The sequence below is a fragment of the Lactuca saligna genome, chromosome 2 (assembly GCF_052625555.1).
Source record: "Lactuca saligna cultivar CGN05327 chromosome 2, ASM5262555v1, whole genome shotgun sequence".
NCBI classification, from domain to species: domain Eukaryota; kingdom Viridiplantae; phylum Streptophyta; class Magnoliopsida; order Asterales; family Asteraceae; genus Lactuca; species Lactuca saligna.
The window spans coordinates 65743447-65756426 of record NC_136418.1 but is presented as its reverse complement, the minus strand read 5'-3'; the positions used below and the strand labels follow the sequence as shown (position 1 = coordinate 65756426).

General features: G+C 40.5%; 1 protein-coding gene across 1 annotated transcript; it reads right to left on the bottom strand.

Moving 5' to 3' along the window:
• Positions 1 to 11602: 11602 nt before the first annotated feature.
• LOC145029787 (uncharacterized) lies at positions 11603 to 12562 on the bottom strand. The gene has a single exon (XM_078978250.1). It carries the CDS (start codon positions 12560 to 12562, stop codon positions 11603 to 11605), a length of 960 nt encoding a protein of 319 aa, XP_078834376.1.
• Positions 12563 to 12980: the final 418 nt, after the last annotated feature.

Here is a 12980-nt window from a genome sequence, read left to right as displayed (position 1 = left end):
CATTCCCTTAGATAGTCGAGGAACTCTGAACTAAGATACTCACCACCTCGATCGGATCGAAGCATCTTAATGTTCCTGCCCAATTGATTCTCGACTTCCTGTTTAAATTCCTTAAACTTCTCGAAAGTCTCTGACTTATGCTTGATTAAGTAGACATATCCATATCTACTGTAATCATCAGTAAAAGTCAAATAATAACGATTAGCATCCCTTGTGGCATGTTTGAATGGTCCACACACATCCGTGTGTATAAGGTCCAACAAACCTTCACCCCTTTCACACGAGCCTGTGAAGGGTGACTTTGTCATTTTTCCAAGTAAGCATGATTCGCAACTATCATTTGACTTTAGGTCAAACGACTCCAAGACTCCATCTTTTTGGAGTTGGCCTATGCGTTTCTTGCTTATATGTCCAAGACAACAATGCCATAATGATGCTTTATCCAAGTTATTATTATTAGTAGAATCAATACACAAAACATTATTTCCTAAGTTATCTACAATAGATACAGCTTCATACACACCATCACAAGGTAATGCTTTAAAATAAAGTACATTATTAAAGATAGCATTAATCGAACCAACTTCATTATCAAACGAAAAGGTGAAACCTTGTTTGTACAATGCATGAAAAGAAATAATATTTCTTGCCATTTCTGGCGAATAACAACATTTATTCAAATCTAAATTTAACCCACTACTTAGCGATAAAGTATAAACTCCAATCTTGGTGACAGGTGTAACTTTCCTATTCCCCATGATTAAGTTTATTCTTCCTTGCTCCACATTCTCACTTCTTCCTAGTCCCTGCAAGTCACAACAAATATGAATACCGCAACCGGTATCAAGGACCCAAGATTTCGAATGGGGTGAGTTATTAGAAATGATAGTGTAAATACCTGCATGGTTGGGTTTGACTTTCCCATCCTTCACATCCTGCTGGTACTTTGGGCAGTTCCGCTTCCAATGAGCTTTTTCATGGCAATAGAAGCATTCAGCCTCTTTTGGGTCAGAAGAAGGAGTAATGAAACCTTTCTTGGTTCCACTTGAAGAAGAGCCATCAAGGGTCCGAGCCTTGGTACCCTACGATGATCTCTTTCTCTTCCTCCCTCGACTTTGCCCGATTGCCAAGACCGGAGTTGAGTCTGGAGTAGGAGTGATAGCAACCGACTTCCCCTTAAGCCCTGTTTCTGCGGTCTTGAGAAGTCCCTGAAGTTTGCTGAGGGTGACCTCTTCCTTGTTCATGTGATATGTCATGCGGAATTGATCATAGCACGATGGTAAGGAGTGCAAAATGATATCTATTGCAAGCTCCTCAGGAAAGTTCACATTGAGCTTCAGCAAACGATCCACATACCTTTGCATTTTCTGCATGTGGCTCGTGACGGACTCTCCGTCCTTCATCATGGTTGTTATCATGGAGCAGATGACTTCGTACCTCTCTTGTCGTGCACTTTGATGGTATCTTTCCATCAAATCTTGGTGCATTTCATAAGGGTAGAAGTCTTCATAAGACTTTTGGAGTTCAGCTGTCATGGTGGCCAACATGATGCAAGCCACCTTGGTTGCATCTCTTTCATGAGTATGAAAGTCAGCGATCTCCTGGGGAGTTGCAGTGGACTCGTCAATTTCCTTAAGCTCCTTGTCAAGGACATATTCTTTGTCCTCGTAGCGGGTAATCATCCTGATGTTTCTGATCCACTTATTGAAGTTGGATCCATCAAAGGTGACTTTCCCACACAAACTCATAAGAGTAAAGGAGCCATTAGGATTCGAGCCAGAAGCATTATTTGAAGACATCTGAAAAAGAAGAACAAGTTTAGTTTAGATTTAAGAGAGTCCTTAATAGAACACCCAAATGTAATATTAAGGCTAGGATCCAATCACAATATAATATAACTTAGAAGAGGTATGCCGTAATCTAAGCTATACCATATTTGAAAGGTAGGTGAATGACGATTCACCAATTTCCACCACGAAAACCGAAATATTAGATATTTAGTTTTTATTGGTTTTAGAAATTCCTAGATTCTTTGAGATCCAATGAACTTTTCAAAGGCATGTTTCAATCTCGGGAGTGCCCTCCAGGTTTTGTGACTGGGATGCCGAGGATCACAAAACGAGGTGTGAAGTAACCATGCAAATCACTTGGTACCCTTAAAGTTTATCACTCAATCGATGTGCCGGTAAACCACACACGCTCCACCGATACTATAATAAGCCTTAAGTCACCCTTTACCTACCTTGTTAAGTCCAAGTTAGTGTGCCGGTTAACCACACACGCTCCACCAACGACTTAGACAAAGTGTAAAGTGTAATTTCATGGATTAGCACCTTATTCACATTTTTCCTAAAGTAACTAAGATTGGGAATTTAATAAACATTTAGTTACTTTATTATATTCATCATACTTTGAATGAGAATTTATAAGTCCTTGTCTTACCCGTTCGGCTAACGACCCTCCACTAGTCAAGCAAGCAGTGGGTGAGAATATACACCCATTAAGTCACCATTTTATAGGCAACAACCTTATACCCACCTTATAGACCGGCTTCGTGAATGAGGCGTACTAGCGGTAAGACGACTTTATTCTTATACATATATATATAATTATTAAATCATCATAATATAAGTATAAGGGTTGAATTTTAACTTTTAAAATTCTAGGGGTTGGAACTTAAAGTTTTAACTTAACTTTACTTGTTCCAAAACTTGAGGGCAAGTTTTGTAACTTTCAAAACTTTTCATTTCTTGTAACTTATGAGTTTAATAGAGTAATAAAAATGAAGACTCTTCATTTTTCTAACTCTTGTGTTTTCTTAATGGTTTTAACTCAAGTGTGACTCTTGGTTTTCCATAACTTAAGGATAAGTTATGGACTCCATTAAAACACATTATGATCAAGAATTAAACTACCAAATAGGTTACAAATAATTCCTATGATCATCTAAAACATCATAAGAACAAGAACATGAATATGAACACAATCAAAAATTACATAAAACTTTGTAATTTTGATAACTAGTTGTTGTAAATGAATTAGCAAAGACATTACACCACCAAAAACAAGTTTTCAATTACCAAAACAGTTTAGGGTAATGTTTCTAATTCATTTTCCAGCAATTGAATCGAAAATCTGCACTCAGTCGACCCTACTCGCCGAGTGCATAAACTGACTCCCCGAGTTGGTTGAAGATACTCATGGACTCGACGAGTCCCCCCTATAGACTCGACGAGTCCATTCGCAGACAGCAAAATTTCCGATTCTGTTTTCAACTTTTAAGCACAAATAAGAACAAACAAGCCTAGGCTCTGATACCACTGATGGGTTTTGAGCATTCTAACACTTCCTAAGTGTACATGCAACCCTAATAACCTTGGATCTATGTTTGTCTAATTGTCATGCAAAGTTGAATTCCAAGGTTATATTCCTATCTAGCATACATGGGGAACAATTTTAACATAAAGTATAGATAGAATAACTTACCTTGTTGTTGCTTGTGTTCCTTGAAACCTTGTGAGCCTAGCACCCCAAGTGTGATGCCTCAAATGCTTCACACAACACCAAATGCTCTTGGAAGAACTTATGAGAGAATACACACTTCTTCAAAATCGGCCAAGCCCTCTTGTTTCTTAGTGTAGCCGATTTTGGGTGGAGAATATGTTACTTATATAGTGTTGACACATCCAGGGTTAAACCCTAATGTGTCATGACTCTTCATTTCCATGACCCATGGGTTTGTAACTCCCATGGAGCATCCATGGAGCATCCTATGGGTGGAACCCAACTTGATGGTCCATGGAGCCTTTTAGCCCACTATACAAGATATGGATGATTTACATAATCAACCCATATATTTAATTAGTTATCTTTTGATCACTTAATTAATTCTAAATTAATTCTTGATCAAACTAATCAAATAATATTATTAATATATTAGAACTTATAATATATTAATAATCTCCAAGTGTTATTTCTCTCATTTAGTCTATCCAATTGCACGGTGCCATGCAACCCAAATGGACCATGCCGGGTCGGGTCAAGTACATACCAGAAATAGTTATGGACTTAGACACCTTATCCAACAGATATTCAACACAAGTTCATGGAGTTCTTCAAAATAACCAAAATATTCAAACAATTACATCCAAGTCAACCAAATATGAATCTAGCCAAGCATGGCCAAAATGAAAGAAATGCAAAGTAGATTAGTGATACCAAACATTGTTCAAGATACAAGTTTAAAGGAAATTACACTAATCTTCCAAATATTTTTCAAATCTTCCAAAAGCTTCTTAGAGAGAATATGGAGTATGTTCTTCAACTCCTCCCCTTCAAATGAGCCTCAAATCACCAGTTAAAGAGAGCCAATTTTTGGATTCGAAAAGAGACCAAATGCTGCCCACCAAACTTCCACAAATAGAGTCAACAAGTCAAAACCCGAAAACAACTCAGCACAATTCATGCGGACCGCGTATGGTCCTACACGAACCGCGTGGGTCACGCTGAATGTGAAACTTGGGCCATTTAACATGCATTTAAGCCCAATCTTCATTTCTTCAACTTCAGCCCATGATAATAACTCTTTAAGACCCATTTTCCATTCCAAAGCCTTCTAATGATTGACCCAACACTCCTTAAATTTTCTTGTAGCTCGATTCCGTGCCGCCTCATCATCATCCGTGTCCATAAATTAGATCCAAATTGATTTCTTCTTTTACGCAAGCACCTAGACCAATTGCACCACTTCAAGTCTGCAAACAAATCACATGCCTCCATCAGTCCCGTACCCTTCTAAGCCTCCAATAACAAATAGTCTTCGGTAAATCCTGCAATTAAGCTCAAAAAACTAGAAAGCACTCGGTAAAGAAGAAAAATGACAAAAAGAGAAAATATGCATGAAGATTGACAAAAATGAGATGGTTTTAACTAAAAATAAACTATGAAAAGAAGTAATAAAAATGAAACTATCAAATCACCACAAGCTTGAACCTTACTTGTCCTCAAGTAAGACAAAACTAAAATAAACTTGGGATGAACTACCCTAAAAATAAAAAGAATGGATAGAACCATGGAACCTGTTCATCGTTAGTCAACATGGTCAGAATTCATCTCGCTGCTATCTTACAACTTTTTCATCTGATGTCAATGAAACCATAAACCACAGCCACGACAACTCCTTTAGTTGAGTAAGGAGGGATGAGCAGTCGTAGCCTCAATGGAGCATGCATATAATGAAGAATATTTGTAGTAGGGAGAAAGCAGTTGGATGGGCTCGGGTGGACCTCTTCTTAAAATGTTCACTCTGATCTCACGGTTTTCGGTTTCTCTCATGTGTAACTAGGTATAATCGCTCGGGCACCGTTGTAGGAATCGGCTCACTTGGTGTTGGCCCAAACCTCCCGTAGTATCCGACTCGACAGTCTCCCTAACATCACCAATTTACGAAAAACAACTCGATCTATATACAATAAAACATACCTAAATAAATGAATATCAAACGTCGGGTGAACAAAATGTTGGGAAATTTAATTCAATAATTGAACCGGTCACCCTTTTCAGATTTCTGCATCTGGGAATTTGCCTGTCCCCTTTTTTTTCTTTATTATTATTATTATTATTATTATTATTATTATTATTATTATTATTATTATTATTATTTAAACTAGAACAATGAAAATGTCCAAATGCGGACTAAAAGACTTCTCTAAAATCCTAAGAAAATCGCAAAAAGATATGGTGATGTAAAGAGACCGGATATGGATTCTACTCGGGAACAAGCACTAGTGCTTAATCCTAACGGTTCAAACATGATCAAGTGTGATCCTCTCAACGGTAGTGACCGCAAGGCTAAGACATCCATTCCTATAGTATATCCTACAGTCATTAGTATTGTACGTATAATTCTTCATGAAAACTACCTGGCCATGATCACTTACCCCGTTGAGCTACCAACATCTGATCCCAAGTATGAAATCTCAAGTTGCAGCTAGTGGTCCCGGTTCGATGGGTGAGATAGCAACAAGATCCTGGACCAATAATGATACAATAACTATGAACCTATTTCATGGCATCCAAGAGAGGTGAGAATAAATAGAAAACAAAAATGCATAAATGCTAATGCCCTAAGCTAAATGCTATGCAAAACTAAAAGATGAAAAAGAAGAAAATAAAATCTTTTTGGGGTTTTATATAAAAAAAATGAATGCAATTTATACTAAAATGCTATGCAGTCTAATTAAAATTCATGATAAATTAAAAAAAAAAAAAAAAGGAATACCCCACCCCAAGCTTAGAAATAAGCATTGTCCTCAATGCTTGGGGCGAGGTGGATGTACCTAAACTGGGGGATCGGGAAGAGGATATGGGTTTTGGGGGTAGGGGTAAGGGTAAGGTCGAGGGGGATAAGGATGGGTGGTTGGGGGTATGGATAGGGAGGCGGAAGTGGGATGTTCTCGAAGTGGTTTTGGGATTGGTGCCACCACCACATATGGTGCATTTGTTGGGACATGATTTGGTTTAAGACAGAAAGCTCCTCGAACCGCTCGGCAAAATTGGGGAGAAGCGGTTAGTACCCGGGAGGGGCTTGTCGATGGGTGTGTTGCGGACCATGGGTGGGCTCATCGTCGGACACGTCATCCATAGGCATCTCATCATCATCTTAATCTTGGAGCACATCCTCATTGACTGACTGAGTGATGGTCCTCGCGAGTCTCCACTGAGTGCAATCGTGGAAGGTGAAGTCGGTGACTCGAGGGTTGGGAAGAACGAGATACCCGACCCCTTGAGGACAAAACCATGTGAAGTTGCTCCTGTTCCTGCGACGGATGTGGTGCATGTTTATGAGGGCGCGCTCATCCAAAAGATTTTTGCTGTCAACAGGCTGGAATTCATCAGGGAGCTCGATGTCAAGACCGCGAGCCAAAAGAGTGACAAATCCCCCAATGCAAATATCATCGGACGTCTTGGATCTCATGTGGGCGCATTTGTGGAAGAAGAATGAAGCAAAGTCCTGGATTGGCGGCCTTTCATGCCTCATCATACACTAAAGGAAGAAGAAGTTCATTTTTGGTGACCTAGTCGTCTTCTTTGCGAGCAAAAACTATACACACCAGGATGTGATGGGCAATGCGGAGGCATGGGTGGATGATAGATGTTGCTTTATCCTGACTGGCACACGAGAAGATACCCCTGGTGATTTCCGTCCAAAATGTCTCATGATTGAACTCAGCAGGTAGGATGTCAAAAATTGTAGATGTGTTTGAGGAAGGCAAGCCCAAGATGTCGTTTATCGTTGCAAAATCGATGTACCTTCGGTCCCCTAGAAGTTGGAATGCAGCTTTCCTTTTTTTGTTGTCGTACCCGCTATCGGCGAGAAACTCTCTAGTGGGGAGCTCGTAAGTGTGCACCATGAGGTTGACAAGGTTTTCCCACCCAATGTTACGGAACAATTGGGTGACCCCTTCGACAACCCTAAGTGATATAAGCGTGGGCTTGCACATGAATTTGGTAGATGCAACTTTTCTAGGCAAGCTCTTTGTGTAGTTTTCGGCTGCCTTGGCATCCAGATACCTTGGGACATCGGGAGCATCGCTTTGATTTCTTGTCGGGGCTTTGCCTCGACCAGCAGTCGGGCGCTTCCTAGATGTAGACATAGACATCCTGCACGAAAAATAACCACTACACGAACCACAATTTCAACAAACAAAATGTCAATCCAAATCACCAACTAACTCCCTATGGACTTCTAAAGCAATTCAACAATCAAAGCAAGAAGTGATTCCTAAATTCATTTGATACAATAGCATATGAACGGACATGCATCTGAATCAATTACACAAAGGAAAGAAAGTACCCGTTTTAGTTCAAAGTTCAAAGTTTGCACGCGAAAATTCAGGATTTGACAATCTTGCAAATCTCCACCCCAAGCTTTAAGCTTTTGTTTAATATCCCAGGAGAATCAATTTACCGTGAAAAATCGACGAATCCGGCAATGGCTTGAAATTCCGGTGAAATTTTCCGGTGAGCTTTGGGAAATATTTTTGGTGGGGTTTGTAGCCTTGTGCAAGAGAAGTACAATGGTGGTGTCGGAATCATGAGAGGTGACTGGAGTTGGCCAGAAATCGGGTGGAAAGTAACGATGGGATGGTGGTGGCACCCCGAGATACAGTAACAGATCGGACTGTTGTTTTAGTGGGGTTTGTAGAGCTTTGAATTTGGAGAAGAATGGCGGTGGTCTCGCGAAATTCCGACCGACGGTTTGATAGGAAAGTAAGTTTTAGTGGTGGAGATGGAAGTGTTCTAATGGAGGTTAAGAGAAAGGAAGAAGAAGAATGGGGAAGAAGGAAGGGTCGGCTAGAGTATAAGTGGGGTTAAGTGGCGGTCAAACCTGGTAAAAAACGAGTCAACGCTGGTCAACAAGTCATGCGGACGCGGACGCGAGTACACGCGGTCCGCAAGAATAAACCCTTAGCTATTCTGATTTATCTTTCACGACACACGATCGACTCCTGCCCACAAACGGTCCGTTTTAATAAACACACGGACAAGCTTCCGATGACACACGGTCTGTGTGAATTGGATTGGAATTCTTCTGTTTTCGGCTTATCGACGTGGACACTTGAGGGACCACACGCGGACCGTGTTAATAAACACGTGGACAGGTCCTTGAGTACACGCGGACCGCGTGTGCTGGTTTGACCTATTCCGATTTTTTTTTTTTTTTTGCTCTTTCACCATTACGAACACCGGGCCCTTAATTCCAACATTCTTTTATCTCAACAAAGAATAAGAAGAAGAAGAAGAGATGTTAAACCCAAAAATGAACCAACCACGACATTTATTCGGAACTAAAGAAGACGAAAACTTTAGTTTTCCAAAAATGCCCTTCTTTAACGTCTTTGGCGAGACGTGCTTCCTTCTTGATTTCAGTACACCGGGGCATCCAATTGGATGACTTCTAAGATATGTGCATTAAAATCTTCATAGAAAGGTTTCAATCGATGCCCATTGACTTTAAAGATCTGCCCCATTTTTTCACTTTGAATTTCAACTGCTCCATGTTCAATGACTTTTAACACAACAAATGGACCTATCCATCTTGACCTCAATTTTCCTGGAAATAATTTCAATCGCGAATGATAAAGCAAAAACCTGTGTCCCAGCTCGAAATGTTTGCGGGTAATGGACTTGTTCTGGAAAAGCTTTGTTGTTTCCTTGTAAATCCTTGAGTTTTCATAGGATTCATTTCTCAACTCCTCCAACTCTTGGAGTTGAAGCTTTCTATGCCTTCCCGCCTCATCGATGTTGAAATTGCATTGTTTGACCGCCCAAAATGCACGGTGTTCCAATTCCATGGGAAGATGGCATGGCTTTCCAAAGACCAACCTAAACGGGGACATTCCTATCGGGCTCTTGTACGTGGTTCGATAGGCCCACAAGGCGTCATCAAGCCTTGAACTCCAGTCTTTTCTTGAGGGATTCACTGTTTTCTCAAGTATACTCTTCACTTCACGATTCGAAACCTCTGTTTGACCGTTCGTTTGAGGGTGATAGGCTGTTGAAACATGGTGGGTCACGTTGTACTTCTTCAATAGAGCCTCCATAATGTTGTTCCAAAAATGTGTCCCTCGATCATTAATCAACACTCTGGGCACAGCAAATCTCACAAAGACATTAGATTTTAAAAAGTCGATAACTGTTTTGGCATCGTCCGATCTTGTGGCTTTGGCTTCAACCCATTTAGAAACATAGTCAACCGCGAGCAAAATTTAAATGTTGTCAAATGAGATGGGAAATGGTCCCATGAAATCAATCCCCCATATATCAAAAATTTCACAAACAAGGATTGGATTTTGGGGCATTTGGTTCTTTTGCGAAATGTTTCCCATCCTTTGGCACCGCTCACAACTTTTGCAAAACAAATAACAGCCGCGTGACATGGTTGGCCAAAATAGTCCACATTCAAGAACCTTTCTCAAGGTTCGGCTAGGACCGAAGTGTCCCCCATAAGCAAATTCATGATAGAATTGCAAAATAGATTGATGTTCTTGTTAGTGTACACATCACCTAATGATTTGATCGGGATAATGTTTCCACAAATAAGGCTCATCCCACACATAGTATTTTGCATCACTTTTGAGCTTGTCTTTTTGAGCACGTGTGAATGTGTTGGGATACCTTTTTGTTACCAAAAAGTTAACGATATCGGCATACCAAGGAATAGATTGAGTAAGGGAAAAGAGACGCTCATCCGAAAACTCATCCCGCAATGGGAGACGGGTTTCATTTGAAGTGATCCGGCTTAGATGATCGGCAATGAGGTTCTCGCATCCACTCTTGTCCCGGACTTCCAAGTCAAATTCTTGTAACAGTAGGATCCACCGGATGAGTCTCGGCTTTGCATCTTTCTTCATCATCAAGTACTTAAGTGCTGCGTGATCCGAATGCACTATGACCTTGGTACCAAGTAGGTATTGTCTAAATTTCTCCAAGGCCAACACTATGGCCAATAGCTCTTTCTCCATGGTATAGTAGTTGCTTTGGGCGTTGTCTAGTGTCCTTGATGCATAATAGATCACGTGGGAGGCCCTCCCATTCTTTTGACCCAAAACGGCACCTATAGCATAGTTGCTTGCATCACACATGATCTCAAAGGGGAGATCCCAATTTGGTGCTTGCATGATAGGAGAGGATGTAAGCAACTCCTTGAGCTTGTCAAAGGCTTCTTTACACGCCTCATTGAACTCGAAATCAACCTCCTTTTGCAACAGTTGGCACATTGGTCTTGTTATCTTTGAAAAATCCTTGATGAACCTTCGGTAGAAACCTGCATGGCCCAAAAAAGAATGAACTTCCCGAACACAAGTCGGGTAAGGTAAGCTTTGAATAACATCAATTTTGGCCTTATCTACCTCAATTCCTTATGTAGACACAATGTGACCCAAAATGAAATCTTAACTCACCATGAAATGACATTTCTCAAAATTCAAAACCAAGTTTGTGTCAATGCATCTTTTTAAAAATTTTGTGAGATTTGTCAAACATTCTTGAAAAGAGTTGCCATATACCGTGAAATCATCCATAAAAACCTCAATTATGTTTTCAACGTATTCCGAAAAGATACTAACCATACAACGTTGGAAAGTAGCCGGGGCATTACATAATCCGAATGGCATTTTCTGGTATGCAAAAGTACCAAATGGACATGTAAATGTTGTCTTTTCTTGGTCCTCCGATGCCACCGGGATTTGGTGAAAACCGGAATACCCATCGAGACAACAATAATGAGATTTTCCGGCCAACCTTTCTAACATTTGGTCAATGAAAGGCAATGGGAAATGATCTTTTCGTGTGCTTTCATTGAGCTTATGGTAATCAATACATACTCTCCACCCTTTTTGCACATGGGTGGGGACCATCATACCTTTGTTGTTTTCGACCACCATGATTCCCGTTTTCTTTGGCACGACTTGAACTGGACTCACCCACTTGCTATCCGAGATCTGATAGATCATCCTGGCATCTAGGAGCTTCAAAATCTCTATCCTGACCACTTCCATCATTAGCGGATTCAACCTTCTTTGCGCGTCCCTACTTGTCTTCATTCATCCTCATGAAATATCTTGTGCATACAAGTGGAGGGACTCAAACCTTTGATATCCGCAATCATCCAACCCATTGCTTCTTTATGTTCCCTCAACACCTTTAGGAGTTGTTCTTCTTCACACTTGGTTAGGTGAGTTGAAATGATAACCGGAAGGGTCTCATTGTCTCCCAAGTACGCATACTTCAAATGTTGAGGAAGGACCTTCAATTCTAATTCTGGCGGTTGGACAAGGGAGGTTGGCAATCTTGTGTGAGTTTGAGGTAATTCAATTTGCTTCACACTAAATTGGGTGGTCTTCTTGATCTCCAAATTGTTGACCAATCTTTCAATTTCGGGGTCTAGTGAATAGAGCGTCAACTTCTTGGCTAATTTTGCACAATCAAACCCCTTGCTCAAAACCATCTCTAACATGTCATCATCACACAACTCGAACAATTTCTGAGTCAATGGTTCGACAACATCTATGAAACACAAAGATGAAACATCACTAGGATACCTCATAGCATCATAAATGTTAAAACTTATTGTTTCACCATCAAATTCCATGGTTAAGCTTCCCACATACACATCAATCTTTGTTCTATCCATCTTCAAGAATGGTCGCCCAAGTAAGATTATACCCGATTTCAAGGATACTCGTTCATCTAGGTCAATCACATAGAAATCCGCTGGGAAGACCAATTGGTTCACTTGAACTATGACATCTTCCAAAACACCTCTAGGAAAGACACTTGATTTATCCGCAAGAGATATTATGAAACCGGTTTCGCTTAAGGGTCCGACATTCAATGATTCATACACTGAGTAAGGCATGACATTGATAGAGGCACCAAGATCAAGCATAGCACTACTAAAGGTGACGTCTCCAATCTTCCAAGGGACCGTGAACATTCCTAGATCTTTACACTTGGGTGGAAGCTTCCTTTGTAAAACCGCGGATGCATTTTTGTTCATCGAGATTTTCTCATTCCCTTTCAACTTTCTCTTGTTGGTGCAAAGCTCCTTCAAGAATTTTTCATATCTTGGAACTTGTTTGATTGCATCAAGTAAGGGAATGTTTACTTCCACCTTTCGGAAGGTGTCCAAGATCTCTTTTTCCTCCAAATTTTTCTTTGAAGTTGCAAGTCGGGAAGGGAACGGTGGTTGAGTGGCTATTGGTGTTACTAGAGGGGTAGTCTTCTTTGGGGCTCCGAATTATGCATCGTTCTTGACTATAGGTTCTTCAATGGGAATGATCTCTATTTCTTCCTCTTCTTCCCTTGGCTTCTTCTTTGAACTACTTTCTCCGACTTGTTTGCCACTTATCAAGGTCACCACATTGACATTTAAGTTCTTTTCGGTTTGAGAAGGGAGTTTACCACGGGATTCTAAC

Coding starts and splice junctions, on each gene's coding strand:
- LOC145029787 (XM_078978250.1), bottom strand. CDS start 12,562: ATGAACAAAAATGCATCCGCGGTTTTACAAAGGAAGCTTCCACCCAAG.